Raw genomic sequence first — 19,908 nt, 5'->3', positions numbered from 1 at the left:
TTTGCATGATTTCCTATTGGTGTCTTGGTTTGTTCTGGACACATCTTTATTTCAAAGCACATCACCTGATAAAATGTTTTGCTATAAAATCCCAGGCTTTTACAATGGCCAGATTCTTTATGCATCCCAGTGTGAATAAGAACTGAAAAGCCAAAGGTTACTTTGGCTAAAACTTATTTTTACTTAAAACTTACTTAAACTTACTTTTAAAGTGATACAAATTACAAAATACCTTCATTAACAATTACAGTATTTAAATCCTATTTACAACAGCACAATCAATAGGAACCAACTCTTGATGTCCAAGAAGGGATTATTACTACATAAAATGCACTAAAATAAGGCCTTGGTCTTTTTCCGTCTTTTTCAAATATTTTCCTTCCTTAAAAACATACACAAGTGACTTCATAGTGCTAGTTATGAGTCTAGTTGAATATTAAATTCTTCTGATTGTTACCTAAAGGGATTTCCTTCCTCCAATAAAGAGAGTTTCCAGTTCTGTGTTTATAGCATCGTCAGGAATTACATCATCCTCCATAAACTCATCTCCAAGCTTCTTCCACCATGGCCAACGAGTGTATTTTAGCATAGTGTTGTGGGCTTGTCTTGCCTTGGTAGCTACAGGGATTGATCGACTCATAAAGGCACCAAAATCTTTTTCTGTAGTCTCTGCTAAACCTGGAGCATCTGCAAGAACAAGGAAAAGAGTTTTCTATATTTTGCTTGTGGTTTTATAAATATTAAAAAAAAAAAAAAAAAAAGAACACTACCCTCCCACTTCCCACTGTCCTAGGCCACTCCTTTCCCTGTGCTGGCATTGCAATTTTATGACTACATGATAAATCATAAATCTGATTGGAGAGGTAATCCAAAGAAATGATAATCTGAAAAAAGAAAACCATAATGGCGTAGAAAAAAGAAAGGGGAAAGATGGACTACTTCTTTCAGGTGCAGTGGTGGTATCCACCAAAATGACTTCTTGTAGAAGTTTAACCTCAGAGGATCTCCTGGTCACTACTGTGGATCAGTGCTCCTGGTGCAGGGTGACATCAGCTTGGTGTTTCCACTGCTCTGGTGCAGCAGCCTTGTGGTTTCCCTGCTTGGGGCACCCAGCTCAGTGTAAGTGTATTGCTGATTTGCCTGCTTAGGGACTGAGGAGCTGCAGTGACACAGCACATGACAGACTAATGGAATTCAGTAACTTGCTGAATTCTGCCCAGCTTGGGTGCTCTCTGGTGGCTGTAGTTTGCTACTCTTGCTTTTTCATGCAGCCACTTGTCTGGAATTAAGATCAGACAGTAGAGAATTCTGTTTCGCTTAAAGCCAGGCCAGAGAAACTGAAAACATGGAAATCACACCTCAAAAGTTTCCCCCTTCATCTGGAAGGGGTGAGAGTGTTTTAACCAGCAGCTTACTCACAACAGGAGAAAATAAACCAAAGCAAAACAAATGTGGGTGAATAGATTGTATGAGACACCCTTTTTAAGAAATTCTAATACCTGTTACAGGGCTATTGCTTTTCTTGTGAACATATCAGACAGAGACTTTCAGCAGAAGAATAAGATGCTCCTTGAAAAACAAGTGTTTATCTTTAACCTACAGCAACACTTGGATAACAAAGCCTGGATCTCAAGATAAGGCATATAGCAAAGGAAGAAAGATATTTCAGTTTTGAAATATGCCTTTACCACTGCTCACTCTAATTTTCTCTCTAAATTGGTTTAATCCAAATGGTAATCAAAGCCATGAGCAGTCACATACTCATTAGCAGTTCCACATCGGTGTTGACCTGAGCCAGCAAAGCCTCTCTCCGCTGCGCTGCTCTCTGATCCAGCCTGTTCCTCAGCAGGAACTGTGCCAGCTTTGCCTGAGCCTGCATATGCAATTCTTTACTCATTTCTTCTGACATTTGGGAAGCCTGGAGGAAAGTAAGTTTGTTACCATTAGAAGCTGGTTATTTTAAAACTTCTGGGGGCAGAATAATCCCTAAACAAGGAATGCAAATGCTGTTCCTAATTGTTAACTTTGTAATTTTGCTTCCTCTGCAACTCTTTTCAAAATTATCCATCATCATGTATATAAATTTTCCAATTACAGTTTGCTTTGACACTTTTTATTAGATTAATGGTTAAAATCCCCAATATCCTAGTGCCTTGCTGTCAAACAAGCAGGGTTAATACATACATACCTCAAATTGATTATCCTGATCATAATTTATGAAGCTGAATATATTTTATCCCTACAGTATTTCATGTTGCATCATTAATGCAAATTATGAAATGACTGAGAAACAGACCGGATGCAATTTGATGTAGTCATCCACCTTCTGCTGCAAAGCTAGTCTCTGCTCATCAGTCAGTCCCTTGGGTTCTTTCCAAGGAGAGAGAGGTCTCCTCCTTCTTCGTTTCTCCAGGAAATTACAAGCCTTTGTAAGGAACATATGAGAATATGACAATCACAAAGAGGAAGTTTGTCTTCCCACTTTGTTTGTAAACAATCAGTGAAAGTGTTTTCAGTACTGCATCTGTTAAAGCCTAAATGCAGCAAGGATGTTGAAAAGACAACATACAAGGTCAGCATGAACACTAAATAGTAACAACACTCATAATAAGTTAGTGACTCATCTGTAGTATGGTGACATTCCAATCCTGGGTTTCACAGAAGCAGCTTTTATACTTTAGTTGCAAGACTGTATTAGGCTTTGTAGCCTATACAAGGTTTAACCCTTTAAAGCAACTTGTGGCTCTAGACTATCACCCCCAAGTAATTTTTTAATAAATTATGGCTACATTGAAAGTAAGAGAATACACAGATTTTATGAGGCTTCACAATAATCCACTCAGTCCTACCTACTGTTAGAACAAAGTATAAATACTTACTGCTCTTTGAATAATAACAGCTGCCTTATACTCCTTAAGAGATTGTTTCTGCTGATGAAAAATTCTTCTTGCTCTATACCCTCGCCAGAATCTCTGTATAGTTAATGCCGATTTCTCCTCCATTTCCTGCATGTATTTATTCACCTGACCTACAAAGGTAACAAAAATCCAGAGTCAGGAGACTGCAGGTTAGGTTCTCTTACCAATTTACATTGTTAATCCTCAAACTAGAGAGTACCAAAAAAACCTGAGCACTCTCAGTTAAAAGACCCTCTTTCCCCAAGGTGTCCTGGCTGTGGGTGAAGTCTTGCAGATCATGGCTTCAATGGAGCTTTGTAACACAAGAAAAATGTCTCTCCCTTTCTCCTGCACCATTTTGAAGGCACCAGATCTTTATCAGTAGTTACTGAGCCCTGGGGGAATTAGCACATTCTCTTTCAGATAATTGGGTCAGGAGAATGGACAGTAAGACTACAGTGAAAATAGACATGTAAGATTGGGAAATAGATTTGGGGAAATTGTTCCTAAGGACACCCAGACACTTTAATCTTCTGCTATAGTATAATATGAATCATACTGGCATGGACAACTTCTAGTAAGGTCAGCTGCCGTTCATGGAAGAGTCTCATGGCCCTCTGTCTCTGAAGTTGCATTTGCAGTTTCAGAGCTTCATCTTCCTTCTGTTTTGTTAAATGCTGCAGCTCCTGTTCCCGTTTAGCTCTGCAATACACAAATACATTAACAATTATCTAAAGTTGTACATTTCTTTAAAGTAGCTCTCCTTTTCTTTGTGTTAAGTGGTCCAGCATTGAGAAAGAAAATCCACAAAACAATCTGCTATGTCAGCTGTTGGCTGCAGAATGACACCAAGCAATGAGAAGCCTTCACAAATTAACAAATTACCACACTATCTATAGCCACGAAAAACTCTGAACCACTCTATGAAATCAAAGTATAAATCTTTACTTAGGATATAAGTTCTAAGGACTCTGAAGGGAATGCTGCTTCATGTGAGTCATTCACAGCTAGAATGAACTGGAACAACAATTTTGATTCCATCATCTGCTCAAGAGGTAAAGCAACATTAGCCATCTGCTCCAGTATCCACCTTTTCCAGTTCATCCATCAGCATGCATGCCACCTGCTTCCACAATACATACAATAATTTTTGTACTGATTGCAAGAGTAGATCAGAATGTTGGCTGCCAAGCCTCATTTCTTAATTTTGGAGAGATTTTTTTCCTTCAGGAAATACAGATTGACACATTTGGTCCATGAACTTTGTTAGAGAACACTAGGAAAGAATTTTCTTGCAAGTTCTTCCTGATCTGTTCTACATTTGATATTAGGATGTTGCCCTGCTGTTCACTGAAAAACCTGCAGCAGAAGTTTCACAGATGAGACAGCTGAAAACTCTCCAACTGGCCCTGGAGTATTTAAGCTAATAACAACATGTACATCAATGAAATACACAGCAACATATCAATATAGAGACTAACCTAAAATACTTAATATATTGATGTATTGATACTAATAATTACTGAGATAACTTGGCTGTAGTCTCAGTAAAGTATGAGGAGGTGTGAGCTAAAGCTCCCTGTCCCTTCACTGCCCCTTCTCATCCCCATGGACCCAACCTGGTTAGCAGCTTAAGACCTGAGAATGCACAACTTTACCCCACAACAAGGTACCAGTGGGACTTCTCTGCTCAGCAAAGTCACTTCCCCACTCAGGACCTGAGTACCCTCACTGGGCCCAAAGCCCAGAGTTCTGCTCTCCTCTAGCACTTTTCTGGGGACAATGAAAGACGTGCTTTAAGCACCGGGAAAGAAAACCAACCAATGGACAGAGCTGAAGTATAAGGGATGCCAGAGGAGGAAAATGTCCACAGACTAGATCTAATGTACAGCTTATTCTGCTATTGCTGCATGGCACATACCTTTAGATTCACAGTACTAATGAGCTATTTGTGTTTCCCATCACTAGTATAAATTGAGCTATAATTTTTCCACCAATCATACCTTATCTTTAGTCTCTAAAACTGGTTTGGGAGAGACTGGGATGGAAACTGTCGTGTAAAAGAGATGCTCTGGATTTAAAGATCTGAGCTCAGCAGATAAAAAAACCTCCACCACAATCTGACAGACCATAATCCTTTTACAACTGTAATGTAGACTTGAAGTGTGCCTATACACCTACCTACAGAGAAAGATCATGATACATGTGATTATATCAGAATGGTTTCAAGGAGACTAAAAGTTTTCAGCCTACACATTTCTACAAATTAGAGCTGTAAGTTTTTACATTTTTAATTTAGGTAATTAATATTTTTAATCCAAATATTATATTTCTAAGACAAATGAAGTTGCAGGATCAAACAAGACTTTTGTTCACATTTTCTTGATAAAACTTATAATATATTGCCCAACAATTTTTATCAGCTTCACTAAGTTGAAAACTACCAAAACATTTAATGAACTTCTCAGATGCATATCTGTGTAACCAAGAGTGTCTGTCAGGTATTTAAATGATTCTTTAATACTGATCCTTTCCTATGTAGTCTGCAAAACACACTCGTCCTCTGTTTCTCCTAATGATAAGGTATATTTGCTTGCACAAGACCACACTGTGACAGGGAACTGTCTCTGAACTAAAGTAAAACATACTTTAAGATCCAAGCTTCCTTCTGCAGTTCATGACACACAACAGCCTCCCTCTGGTCATGTCTTTAGAAATGTAAAATGGTTTCATTTTTGATGCATTATTAATAAAAAATACTGCCATTTAAAATATCCTACAATTAGCTATGTAACAGTGAGCTAGCTTCAAGGAGAGACTACAGACTTTAACATTCACTGAGGAGGTATTTCTGAAACCACAGTTTCAAAAGTTTATAACTTGCAGAGTTTAAGATTTTCCTCTGCAGTTGCAGGTGATCAATTTGGAGTTTCAATTTCAGCACTATTTAACCACACTTGTTCTAAAATAAATCTGTGACCATATCCAGAACCTGACTGTTAAAAATTAAAAAGTCTTCTTAAAAGCTCTTCTAAAGTCATGTTTACAGCATTCCAAACACTATTTTTCAGTGTAATGTTTTGAGGTAGACAGAAGAAAACCAACACTGGCACTGTAAAGTTACTGTATTTGCTCAGTACACTGGGAGTGAGTGAGCCATGAACAAACACAGCTGTAAGAACATTTATAAGTTTCCATTCCTCTCAATATTAAACAAACGTGTTCAAAAGTCTGTTTAAATTACTTTAGAACTACTTAAAAGGCACACACTAATGCTTACAATATTGAAAATATGACATAGGGAGTCAAGCAGCTTGGTGATTGCTGATAGTCTCATCGTCCTTTTCTGCTGCTTTTCCATCTTCACCCATCATCCAAATTTTCTGGGCTATAAGTTTAGCTTGCAGACTTGCAAGGTGCCTTATGAGGGAAAGAATATTGGCTTCAAGTGCATGGTGGAGTAAAAAGGAATGACAAGAATGTCACTGCAAATCTTTCAGAATTTAAAAATTACACCTTAGATAGTCCAATATCCTCTTAAGGCAAATCTAGATAATAAAGCATAGTTGTTTGTTTTGTAGTACTTTGGTCACAATGCAATGTGATTTGACAGTGATTGATAAGATCTACTTTTGACACAGTAACGATCTATGTGCAAAAAAAGTTTGAAAAATCTTGCTGTGGAGTCTACACTTGATTTTAATCCCTTAACCTATGTTAAATTGAAACTAAATTTCTCAAAACAGTTAGCCTAACACATGCTAACATTACTGCCACAATCTAATTCAAGTGGGACAAGCATTATTTACATAGCTTCCTTCTCTGCTGCTCCAAGGCAGAGGATACTATTTCTAGGTCACTGAAGTAACTCTACTTCTGAGAGCTAAAGATTTAAAAATTAATGAAGAACAAGGTCTTGCAAGCACTACACTGGCACTATGGGCCTTGGTTTCTGTAGCATTCTGGCATGTGGAATCTCCACTACAGCTCCAATGTAATTTACAGAGCAATTTTGTGTCAACTTAACTGTTAACCAGTTATCTGTTCTACCACCAGTACAGTGCTATTAGTGGAGTCCCATGCCACACGTTTTTACAGAAACATGAAAGCACCACCAAAGTAAGTTTTTTTCATGGAGAAGTCTGGCAGCTGGGAAAGAAACAGTTGAAGCTTTTGGCACCAGAAGTGGCAATTTGGTACTGCTGATAAAACATATTGTTTGGATGTTTCTATTAAAAAAAATCTGTAGTGAAAAGACTCACATAGGCATTACATTACCTTTATGTTTGAGAAGTAACAGCTGACTGGAAAAAGGCATCTTCAAGATGAAAGAACACTTGGTCACCCCAAACTTAGGGCCTGGGACATGGGAACAAATTCTCAGGGAAGCTATATCCAGGAAGGACAGGAAGGTGAATGGGAATAGCCAGCATAGATTTATCACAGGCAAACCACATTTGATAGGCTTGATTGCATTCTGTGATGACTGGCTCTGTGGATGAGGGGAAAGCAGTGGATGTCATTTTCCTTGACTTTAGCAAGGCTGTCATCACAGTCTCCCATGCAGGGCAGGGCTGACACACAGAGAAACCTCCACAAACACAGAAAATGGTTCAATGAAAACCACAAAAAGTTCAAATGGGAAATTCTAGAGCTGGTACTAAATACCAGCACAGGCTGGGCACCAATTACCTGGACAGCAACTCAAATTAAAAGAGGGGACAGGCTGGACATGAGCCAGTAGCAGCCCTTGAAGGAAGAAAGGCTACAGCTTAGTTGGAAGGTTATTTGGCTTTACTTGGCACACCTGGAGTATTGGTCACACTCTACTGGGACCCCCAATGGAGGAGCAAGACTGAAAAATGGAGGGATAGAGACCATACAAACAGAGAGACAATTAGGGCCATGGAATGTAGGATATGTAAGGACAGGCAAGGTGTGTTTAGCCTAAAGGATGGCAAAAATCTGTCTCTCACTACCTAAAGAAGTGTTAGAGAGCAGATACAACCAGACTCATGGGGGTGCTCAGAAAAAGGACAAGAGGAAGTGATAAAGAGTGCAACAAGGAAATTCCCACTGCCTGTAGTGGAAGAATTCACAAGGCGAATCATCCAGCACAAGGAAAGGGATCAACTGAGATGCTAGGATCTCCATCCTTGAAGACCTCTAAAACTGGATGTGGCCCTGAGCATCCAGATCCCATTTTGAGGCGGTGCCTACTTCAAACAGGACACTGAATGAGATAACCTGAATTTTTCCTCTTCCTTTGTGACTTGAGAAAACCCAACCCACTCAAACCTTTGTAATAGATCGTATTCTTTACTGTTTTTCACGAAGTCATACTGTTTACCTGAAGCTTCTCTGTAAAGTGACCACTGCTTGGGGTAGCTTTTTCAGCCTTTTCCTTGTCTGAAATCCCCGCCATGCTGCCTGGATTATACAAGCTGCTTCATGCTGCTTCTGAAATTAATAAAACAGTTGGAAGAATATTTTCTATGCATATAAAAGCACTTTATTACTGCTTGCATAACTGGACAATCTCAGCATTTGGCCAAACCCCATCAGTTTTCAAATGCATCAAATTGGAGAACTTAAGGTCCTACAAAATAATTATTATCATTAACTCCACACTTGCCCCAAAAACAGTTAATCTGATCACCTGTATTGATGCTGTGATAAACAAATCTACAGCACAAATTTATATATATACATATATATGTAAAATCAATATGAGAAATTTGTATTTAAAATGCCTGAAACACTTGGAATTTCAAATGGTGATTCAAATGCCTACACCAGAGAGGACAGAAAGACAAGTCTGGAGAAAGAGCAGCAGGAAAAATGTTACATTTCCAGTATGAATTGCAAATATGAAAAAAAAAATCTATTCTCTTCTTAAATGAATTTTTAAAATCCCACAAACGAACTGAATCACAAGACATCCTGCTCTGTTGAAGATGAAAGCAGGTCTCTGCAAACATAACTGATTTTCATTGAAGTATTGTCTCTGAGAAACCTGCATGTAAATTTTTTTAAGATGCTCATGAAACACACATTGTCTCTTTCATTGGGAACACAGTCCAGGTAGTGTTCTTACTGCACACTTTCTGCCTATGACTTAGTTCTATGTAAATGCTGCCTAGAATTCAGAGATCTAAATTTGTAACACTGATGTGAGAAAAACAAATGCAGTTATTTTAATCTGTTAGCAAAAAAATTAATTTTCCCCCTATGGTTATATTGACATCTATGATGAATCTGTCAATCTCTTGAGCCACAATCTCATATTTTAATGACTGAACAATTTATTGATGTTTAAAAAAAAAACACAATAAAATAATTTTTAAAAGGTAATTTAAAAATTAACATAGTGAAATAATAACACAGGTTTTGAAAAGTGTCTACAAAGTGATACAGTGAAGCCCTTCACATATCCCATACACAAATCAAATGTAAATAGGATTTCACATCTAAATAGGATTTCACATCTGAAAGTCACATTAATCACCTGTATTTCTCCTTTTCCACTGGATTGTTCCAAATACAGCAGGTCCAAGAGTTGATTGACCTTCCTGTCAAATCCTTTGCCAGTCCACTGTTTACTTAAAAGCCCTTTTAATCCTAAGAGAAAGAGAAAAAGCTAATTCAGTAATGTGAAATTTTCCTTCCAGGCTTTCAAAGTAAAACTCTTCGAATCAACATATCAAATTTGATTCTACGTGCAAAGAAGTGTGAGAGCTGAAGACCATCAGCCATCTTTGAGTGTCAATGCATAATCTTATCAAAGAATGTCTGGTGCTCCAACTATTACAAAGAAGTATTATCCAGTGATTTTGTATGTCCGAGTCAGCATTGTGTTTGTATCACTGACAATCAAATTGCCAATGTACTTTCAGTGTCTTATCAGTAAGTCATTGTAAAGTGCTAAAAAGAATTCAAAGAACCATACAAGTGCTGGGTGTTGCTAACACTCTTTTCATATTTTTTGTAATAAAATTTATTTATATCCAACTGGAATTGTTTGATGCCTTACCTGCACAGCATCATTTAACTGTGAGTACATGTGTACCCAATCCACAAGACAGAAAAGCTTTATGGGTTTGCAGTAGCTAAAAAGCACCACCCCCACACACACTCCTTATGCAAGTAGAGAGTAATGTCTGCTAAAATGTTTTTATCAGACAAATCCCAGAGCCTAAGGGTTCTGCAGGGAGTTGGAGGGAAGAGGAAGGAGGGCAGGAAGTATGTGTATGTTTGCCTCCCGAAGAACTGCAGATTCAAGTAACTTTTCCATCTTCAAATCATTGTCCATAAACGTATTCATACACCAGGCAACTCCAACACAACACACACATGTACTTACAGGATCTGGAGCACACAAAAATGGCACCTCTGTGGCACCATGGGCACCATTTTAGAAAAACAGTGACATTTAAACACTTCAGGGGAGAGACAGGCAGGACTCCAAATGGGTGCCCCAAGGCTGCCTGAGCCCTGCAAAAGCAGGGAGCCAGGCTACACAGGAGAGCTCCCTCACACAAGTGCTGTGGGTCTGACACAACCACTTGCCAGTCTCTGCACAGACTACACCACCATATGTTCTTTTTGCCTACTGAAAGGGAGTACTTCCAGTGTGCCTCACAGATGTGTCAACACATGCAGTACAAAAGGCCAGGATCTCCAGGAAACCTGACACAGGGACTGTGCTGATCCTGGAGATGCCCTCACCTCCAGCAGGCTGTCTTCACTGGCAAAGCTCACACCAAAGCACCTCACACTGCCAACAGCTCCGAGCCACTGTGAAGCCAAGGGACTTTAGTGAGATGGCCAGATGGTGGAAATGCTGTAATGCTTTCTCTGTTGCTTTTATTTCTCAAAGTCTCGAAAGTATTCCAAAGCCTGAATTAAAACTAACAGAAGTATTCTAACTTAAAAAAAACCAAACAAGAAAACAAACTTTCTTAGTGGAAAGAAGAAACATGTAGAGGAGAGAGATGAAGAGTTTCTAAATGACTGTGGCATACTGTGATTCTAGAGCAAAGTAAAGCATCCTTTGATGGAGATCTACACAACTTCAAACAAGTCAGCATTCTACAGCTGGGATGATCAGACCATCAAGGCAGCTTCCCAAGAATCCACAATGTGATACCAGCCTTAAAACACTATACTTACAAGGTATAGTGTTTTCCACAATACCAGGAATCCCTCTTCTCAGTTCTGTAGGCAAAAGGGTGGCAAAGCTTTTCATCAGGTTCAAAAATTTATTTGGCTGATACTGTATAACTAGTCAGCACAAGCGCAAAAAATGGGAATTGGACATTTTGCCCTGCATTTCTTCTTTTTACTGTCTTTGTCCTCAAAGGACTGAGGCTGCCCACAAGTAATTTTGAGCCACAATAACATCCAGAACATAAAAGACATGGCAAACATTATGCTTGTTCCTTAGTCTCCATGGGCATGATAGAGTACAAAGGGATTTCCTGGAGCTTCCTGCTATGCTAGAGACAGAAACATTAAATGGGACACCTCATTAAGGAATTAATAACATAGAACAAATTATACACGTACTCAGCCCTATAATATGAAGGCATCAAGACAAAAGGATAAATTAATTCCATGAATTCTTGGAAAGAGTTCATTCCAATTACTTAGATGTCAAAAGACAGTCATCTCCTGGATAACTAAACAGCCCCCTATCAGATGAGCAGACCTGCAACAGTCAGGGTCACCAGGTCACTCCAAAACTTTCATGCTCTGGATTAGTGAGCCTCAGCACTATGGTAGATGTGACACAGGGCTCTGTGACTGTGGCAGTACAGGTACCCTGCCACTGGATCCCTCAATAACCAACCTGCACAGGGAAACAGAAAGAAGCAAAAGCCCATCAGGCTGGAAGTGACAATCAACAACTTTAAAAGACAAGCTGCCACATGCAGAGTGTGCAGTACACAGAAGTAAATAAATCAAGGAAACAAAGAGGTGCAGTACCTTAAACTGCAATGAAAATGAATAGAAGTGAAAAAACCCACAAAGCAACATGGCAATGCAGTTTCCACCTGTACTAGAGAGTTATTGAACCACAATGGGAAACCTCTGTCTTCTTATTTTCACAGGGAATGTAAGAGAAGGCGCAGTGATCCGTCCCATGCATGTTTACAAACCTTTGTAGCGAGCTGTGAATAACTGCACAAGCTGTTTGCAAGATTTTGCCACTAACAACAGCAGTTTTGTGGCAGCACTTCCTACAGCAGGATTGGTCGTAGAGGACAGCTTATAAACAAGTTCATCCAAAACAGACTGAAGGGTCTCTTCTTCAACTTGAAGCAAGACAGAACTTTAAAAAGAGTAAAGAAAAGAAAAAAAAAAAAGGAGAGTGGGACAAAAGATAAGTGTTTATTGAAAAACATGAGCTTTTTAACAGTGACTTATTTTTATCTATGTCAGGCTATTATACAGCAAGCCAAGATGCCCAGCTAGCTGGACCAGGAATATGATCCAGACAGTATTACTGTTTCAATCAACCAATTACCACTCCCTCAATTTAATAAGATTCAAACCCCAGCTTTTTAATGTTTTCAATTTCTACTACAAAGAATAGGAAAAAAACTAAAAACAAACAATAAAACACAACAATGCTTGCATATGAAAAGATGTTATTTCACCAAGCAGTAATGAACTATCTTTTATATTTATTATTAAGAACAATAATGATACTAAAACAACCAACCTATTGATCCTCAAAATATTGTGTAACACAGACATCATTATAATTGCTGTTTCAACATCATCTGTTATTAACAACTGCAGGAAGCGATCATTTTGTAGTGCTGCAAAGAAAACCAAAAAGAAGCAAACAAGAAATTATGCAATCAGAACCAGACTTGAAAATACCATAAACCAAATAAGTCATAGCAAGTAAAACCAGACACTGCTTCTGGAACAAACTTCCTCATTTATAATTCTTACACTGAAACTTACTGAGATAACTAAACTACTTCAACCTCCAAAAAACATGCCGAATCTTGTTTTTTCTGCCTTTGGACATCCCTCAGGCACTGATGTTGCAAGAGAATGAAAGCTTTAAACCCCTTTATGTTACAATAGTACCCTTTTCTTACAACAACAGTGGAATTAACACTGGGGCAACAATATCCAAAAAAGTTAAGGACCTCAACCTTGACAGTTTGTTACCCCAGATTATCTAATGCAAATCCACTGATGTCATTAAAGCACCATCTTTTTTATCCCAGTATATCACTGGTTACGTATTCAGTAATTTTTCTAACCATATGTATTCTTAGTCACACATCTTATGATCCTTACGTTTTTGTCTAATGCTAGAAACAAAATTAAATTCTGCTTTTCAGGATCAGTGTGATTAACATCATTTTGGTCAGAAATACATAGTGAAGTTTGTTAGGTGTTCGTAAAATTTCATGTCATGGCAAAAACTTCAGAAATCTGTCTCCAAATCTATTTATCAGGGCTAGTAATGTACTCTGGTCAAATTTCTGCATATTTTAATCACACACAGGAAAAGATCCATTGTCCCTTATTAGGGGAAAAAAATCCCAACAACCTGATTTTTAAAAGGTATAGACTTAGAAAAAGAAATTACAGGATCACACTTTAAATATTCATCTCTGAAAGACTAGAAGGGGAACTCTTGAGTATTTCCCTTTAGTGGATATTTACCATTTTAGATATTGCTGTTGAGCTGACTACTAAAAGAGACTGATTTAACACCTACTGCAATTTAGAAGACTAGGTGGAGATTAGCTTAAGAGTGAATTTTGATACTTGTAGTTGCCATAAATAAATGGTCAGGAGTTGTGTGGGTTATTTCCCTTACCACATGCTGCTAGTTGAATATGCCCACCGAGCAGCCAGCAGATGGCATCAGTTACTATTTGGAACCAGTGTAAAAAGTCTTGTTTTTCTTTATCCTTAAAAAGAGAGAAGTAGGTAAAAACATGTGTATGTATCTTCGTTAAGGACGTCATCTTGATATCATGGGAAGGTTTGTATGCCTCAGGAATCTGTGACCAGATCCCACCAAATTTCCAAATGAAGTTGGTGAAACTGTAGAAACCAGTAAAAAAAAAAACAAAAACAACCAACTTGTGAGACCTTTAAGGTCAGAGATCAATTCAGAAGATCTGAAGATACTAAAAAAAAAATAAAAGCATCCATTTGGGGGAAAAAAAATCACAACAAGCAGAGAAATATATTGTTTACTCCTTAAAAATATTTGATAGCATTGGAGGGATAAGAGAAATAATAGCCCAGCATCACAGATTTAATGCACTAAGTGGGAAATACATTACTTTAAAGAAGATGGGGAAAATAAAAAAAGGTACAAAGTGGCCAAGGACACAGTCAAAATGGAAAAGTTTCCTGATAACTGGTATGGTGAAGCTTCAGAAGCACCTCCTAGTTGGAAGTGTGGGAGCAAACACCAAACCACTATAAAGCTGAAATTTGATCTGTTTGCCAAACAAACTACATCATGTGCTTGCCTGTGATAGCACTGGACTGGAAAAAAACATAGAATCAATCACAGAATGGTAGAAAAGGACCTAAAGTCCATCTTGTTCCATCCCCACTGCCATGGACTGGAACACCTTCAGATCAGATTTCTCAGAGCTTCATGGAGCCTGGCCTCCAATGCTTCCACAGATGGAGCATCCACAGCTTCTATAGACAGTCTGTCCCAGTATTTTACCACCCTGACAGCACAGAATTTCTTCCCAATACTTAATTTAAGCCCCTCTCTTTCAGTGTACATCTATCACCCCTTATCCTGTCACTACATGCCCTTGTAAAAAGTCCCTCTCCATCTTTCTTGTAGCCCCTTTAGGTACTGGGAGGTGATATAAGTTCTCCTCAGAGACTTTTTTATCATACTGAACAACCCCATCTCTCTCAGTCTTTCTTCACTGCAGAGGTGATCCAGTGCTCCCTATGACCAGTAGGAATTCAGGTTTTAACATGTGAATGCACAAACACATGCACATTCTAGGCTGTATTCAAAGTGTTAGCCACAGACTACTGGAAATCTGGAATCTTGGAGTGTGGAAAGCAAAAGGGTTTTTGACAGAACCATACTGCTGACAAATGCTGCTACAAAGCACACGGTCATACATCCCACATTAATTCAGCCTCCACAAATGAAACCCTGGAAAGCCTATTCCCACCCAGATCCTTGCTGGAGCCCCAGCCTTCAGTCAAGGCTTAACTTTGTATTTGGTTCAGACTGACAAAGAGGGATACAAAATAACAGTAACATGTTACACTGTAATATTATCTGTCTGTGTTCTGGCAACATGGCAGTTTTAGAAAGCTATTTCACTACTTCTCTTGACGTCAGAAACTTGTACAAAAAGCAAAAGAGAGCAGAATAAACTCCACTGGTAGAGTGGGATTTCCAAAATTACACTGAGCAAGCATCAAGTCTGGGTGACTTGATGCCCAGTCACCTCTGAAACCATGAAGTTTAAAAGCCAAAGTACTAATTAAAATGCAGACTGCATTTGCATTCAAAAGAAACCTTTGCCCACAAGCATGACTCAAGTAGCATGTAGGCTGAGGCGTAATAAGAAAGTATGGGGGAAATTACATATTGAGGATAAGAGTCTCCTGGGATGTCATTTAGGAAGCTTCCTTGTTAAGCACAAAATGCACTTCTCAAGTACTGCACTGATGCTTTCTGAGACTTGATTGTCTGTGGTATCTATCACAATACTTTGTAGGAAAACTTTGGCTAAGTGCAAGAAGCCAGTGAGCCAAGAAATGAGATAGTATGAAGAAATGGGGATATTAAAAGAAACTGTCAGAATCCATGAAGATGGTAATTTAAATTACTTGTGGATTTTTTTTTTTTCTTTTGTTGGGGGTATTTTCCCTCTGATTCTAGATCTCTGAATACTCCAGAAGCATGAGGGAACCTCGCTGAGTAAAACCCTTCCTCATTGCAAAAAGGAGGAAAATGTGAGAAAGTGTTTAAATCTATAAATTCATTAAGTCTGCCTTTGGCATTCTTCATTTGCAAGTTCAGAAGCAGTGAGCATTCTTGGAATTTTTTTTGCCAATTATACAGCAGAAATTGAATGACAAAACAAACTTCAATAAATATGATTTAAAATCTTATGACTCCCTAAACCATTTTTTGTAAAGCTGAATAAAATGAGTGAGAACTAAGTCATTATGAAGGCTGAACTAATGATATGCAAAGTTAAGACACTACCGTGACTGGGATGCTGTCTTTTGTATCGCTTTTTGTAGTGGCTTTGCACAAGTCATGGAGCAAATGCTGCACAATGACAGATTTCAGCTTCAGGGCTCGGAGGCATAAGAAAACTACTGAAATTTCTGGAAAATAAATTTTTATAATACCATGTCCATAGAATAATATCCTACTTATCCAATATGCAGAAAGTTTGCAAGCATTCTCTGCTCTGTTAACTATGAAAATTAAATACCTTGATTGCTCGGATAAATCGCGCTTGCAAGCGTTTTCCCAAAACCAGCAGGCTGTCTATAACTGAAGGAAGAAACTTCCTGTAAAATTCCTCAGGATCTTCTTTCACCTCTAGCCCTACACAACAATGACTGAAATTGAGCAAAACAAAATGAAACAAAACAAAAAAGAAAAAAGAAAAAAAGAAAAGAAAAAAAGGAAAAAAGTCAACCTGAATAGTCAAAGGCCTGTTTGAACAACTTTGAATGAATGTCACGTCATCGAAGAAATGCTTCAGTGGCATGAGACAATTCCCCCTGAACAACAGCTCACTGCTGTGACTGGCTCCAAGGTGGCTGCCTCCAAGGAAGAGCAACCTCTCACAGGTTGGAGACCACATTACTACTTATTATGGCATTTCTAAGTTAAAAACATATCCAAAACACTTTCTCCTCAAGCTTCATAGAAGCTCAGGCTTGTTCCATATTCTAGGGAAGGGCTCTGATGGTCATAAAGAAGAAGAAAAAAAAAAGGAAAAACAGAAAGGTAGAAAAAAACCTGATGAAGTGATGCACATCAGGAAGTGAAAATATGTATAAAAATACACCACAAAACCTTCAGTGGGCCTATCTACAACTTCTCTCAAACTGAGGAAAGCATGTGGGCTAGGAATCAGTTCCTCAGATCTCAATTCTCTTATTTTACTCACTGCAACATGTTGGTAGTTTCTGGAAGACTTTTTTACAATAAACTGCATGTTTTACAGCTGCTAAGTTGTTTCAATTCTGCACTGATACCAGTGCAACAAGAGTCTTCCTGACTTTTTACAAATTTTACTTTCTGATATCTTACCCAGGCTATATTAACTTTTTGGGAATGCACACATGTAAAGCTGTCTACCAAAGCCCTTGGAAAACAAATTCTAGGCATGAAGCTGAGAGTCATCTAGCTACAAAAGGACATTTTTAGAGCTAAAATAAATTTCAGTATTCTCTGCATCTGAAACCGCTTTGATGATTTAAGTATCACACTACTCTGGTGAGAACTCTTGCATCCCTTACTGAAATTCCTTGCATTAAAAATTCATACTGCAGATATAGCATAAATAAAAGATGGTCACATAATTACTTCATGCCTTAGAATTTTACTCCCTAGTTAAGCCAAAACTAAACTTTAGGAAACTTTAAAATGTATTATTTTTCCTGACATTTAAAATTGAGATTGGATCACTGGGGGTTTGAGTTTAAAGTTTTCTTATTTACAATACCATTCTCACAATATCACTACATCAGGTTATCTAGTCTGTATGAACTGTGTCATCTATTACATTTAAAAATGTAAATAGATACTTCAGATGGGTATATTAAATAAATATTTAAATACAGTCAAGCCAAGCAGTGAGACAATCAGGTTGAAGATCTTTGCAAGATGAAATCTAAGCAAACAAAATCACAAGTTTTAAATAACTACAATTCAAAATTATATAATTACTGGGTAAGAACTGTTGCACTGGTGAATACTGTCCACAAAAAAAGATAAAACCAACACAAACCCTGTTCCCACCATATAGTTCCCCCAGCTCAATGAAACACAATGCAAATGAATTAAACAGGACCAATTAGGCTATGCCTGACCCCTCTGCTCTTGACTGCTTCCCTGCACTTTAACCCTGGCCTTTCCTGAACAACAAGCCTTGTTCTGGATGGGAGCCAATGTATTACAGCTTGAAAAGAGAAAGAGCAAGATGAAAGAACAGAAAGAAAACTGGAAGAAAACTTCTTAGCTTTTTTTTTTACCTTAGTATCTCTGCTAGCTGGGCAGCAGTAGCCCAGGCTCCATGCAGCTGAGAGTGGTCTTGCTTAAGGACCAGCAAGCAGTACTGAGTAAGACCATAATCATATATATCTTGCTTAATTTTTTTTGATTCTTCACATCCTAAGGAAGGACTGCTTAAAATTCCTGTGGGAAGAAAGTGGGAGAGAGACAAAGAGGAACATAAGATTCTGACATGCAGTTTTTTTTTTTTTTTCTTTTTCTAAAATGTTAGAAGAGTATATGTACATAGGACAGGATCCAGGATTAAAGGAATTGTAAAAGTGCTAGCAACAGCATCAAATATTTTGTCAGCAATTTCTGCTGCTTCAACTCATTTGTAAGATAATATGACAATTGGGAAGGATAGCTAAACTTAGGTTTCCATTTTCTCTCTACATATTTAGTAGCAAAACATACATTACCTGGGATATGAACCATTTGTATGAATTTCCTAGGCTAGATAAAACCACAACCACTGGGAAACATATAGCTTCCTTATAATTACATCCCAATTTAGAACAGGACCCAACTTGTTTCAACCGTTCCTATGAGCTGTGGCTCATAGCAGAAGGAAAGACAGGGAAGTCACACAGGAATTTATGATCTTGTTTCTATGTTAAGATTTAAAAACTGAATACTGAAAATTACCCTGGCTTTCTGCCCAAAGAGCACTGAGAAAAAATATTTGACCAAGTGTAAGATCCTTGCCTGTATCAGCAGGGAAAGGGCCCACATTATCAGGGTGACAGCTGAAAAGCAGAAAAAAATTCTGTCCATTTGCTTCTCAGCTCCTCCTCCTTATTTTTGCCAAGTCAAACGCCACTCTCAGGAAAAGCTGCCGTATCAACCTTTCTTACAGAGTTTCAGAAAAACCGTCTGTATTTAAGGAGGTAGACAGGAGAAGGACTAGCCATAGTTCACCAGCTCATAATTTTATTTTAGGACCGGCATTAATTACCCTTTAACTTCAGCAGCAGCAGGGGGATGTCCTGTTCTCTGCTCTCAGTGATCTGAGCAGCCAAGGCCAGGACCTGGGGGTCCGTGGCTGCCATAGGGAACAGCCAGAAGAGCACACCACCATCGATCCAGCCTCTTTCCTTTTTATGCTAAGGCGCGGGGTCCTCACGCCACTACTTCCCCCCAGCTCCTGCACCGCCAGCTGGAAGCCTCGGCCGCAGGACTGCCCCTGAGGAAGGAAACAAACATGGAGGAAACCCACGCGCGCTCCCTCTGGAGGCCGCGGTCCGGCGGACCGGCTGTGCCGGCAGGGCGCACCCCCGGCCGGCCAGCCTGAGCGCGGCCGCACGGGGCGGGCGGCAGGAGCGGCCTCACCTCACCCAGAGCCGGGAAAAGGGCAGAGGGAGCGGTGCCCTCTCCCACCGGCGTCACGCCGGTGCCCCCGCCGTCCCCGGGAGCGGCAGCGCCGGAGCCGCGAAGCCCCCGGGCTGCGGGGCCCCCTCGGGCGCTCTGAGGGGACCCACGCGCACCCCCGACCCTTCCCACCGCCGCGCGGGGGCGCCCCGACTGCGGGGGCAGGGAGGGGGGATCGGAACGCCGATCCCGCCGTCTCCAACGCCACGGCTCCCCCACGCCCCCCTCCCCTCACAGCTGTGTGGTCGCGGCCTCTCTCCGCCAACCAGCGCTCTCCCCTGCGGGAGGAGGGTATATTTGCATATCCGCGTGCGGACTGGCGACTCCGCCACCCCATTGGCGGAAACGTACGTGGGGACGCGCCCG

At 39.5% G+C, this 19,908-nt stretch overlaps 1 protein-coding gene and 1 non-coding gene across 4 annotated transcripts; one reads left to right on the top strand and one right to left on the bottom strand.

Annotated features, from left to right (window-relative positions):
* Nucleotides 1–19,821, bottom strand: IQCB1 (IQ motif containing B1). Of its 3 annotated transcripts, none has more exons than XM_021526097.2 (14): nt 19,778–19,821; nt 19,130–19,357; nt 18,153–18,315; nt 16,379–16,508; nt 13,750–13,843; nt 12,625–12,724; nt 12,059–12,231; nt 9,406–9,518; nt 8,248–8,357; nt 3,457–3,599; nt 2,880–3,028; nt 2,297–2,425; nt 1,762–1,918; nt 1–687 (listed from the first exon to the last, which is right to left on the bottom strand). In XM_021526097.2, exons 2-14 carry the CDS (start codon nt 19,221–19,223, stop codon nt 458–460), a joined length of 1,785 nt encoding a protein of 594 aa, XP_021381772.2. In that variant the 5' UTR covers nt 19,224–19,357; nt 19,778–19,821; the 3' UTR covers nt 1–457. The 3 variants fall into 3 exon arrangements, with proteins under 3 accessions (XP_021381772.2, XP_021381771.2, XP_021381773.2); XM_021526096.2 differs by lacking the exon at nt 19,778–19,821 and adding an exon at nt 19,504–19,630; XM_021526098.2 differs by lacking the exons at nt 18,153–18,315; nt 19,130–19,357; nt 19,778–19,821 and having other exon boundaries at nt 13,750–13,979; nt 16,379–16,492.
* LOC116183870 (small nucleolar RNA SNORD116) lies at nt 16,039–16,125 on the top strand. Its single transcript, XR_004148568.1, has one exon. It is a non-coding gene; the product is annotated as a small nucleolar RNA SNORD116 (small nucleolar RNA).
* Nucleotides 19,822–19,908: the final 87 nt, after the last annotated feature.

Source organism: Lonchura striata, chromosome 8, assembly GCF_046129695.1.
Source record: "Lonchura striata isolate bLonStr1 chromosome 8, bLonStr1.mat, whole genome shotgun sequence".
NCBI lineage: Eukaryota > Metazoa > Chordata > Aves > Passeriformes > Estrildidae > Lonchura > Lonchura striata.
The sequence above is the reverse complement of the archived record's forward strand: the minus strand, read 5'-3'. Positions and strand labels throughout refer to the sequence as shown.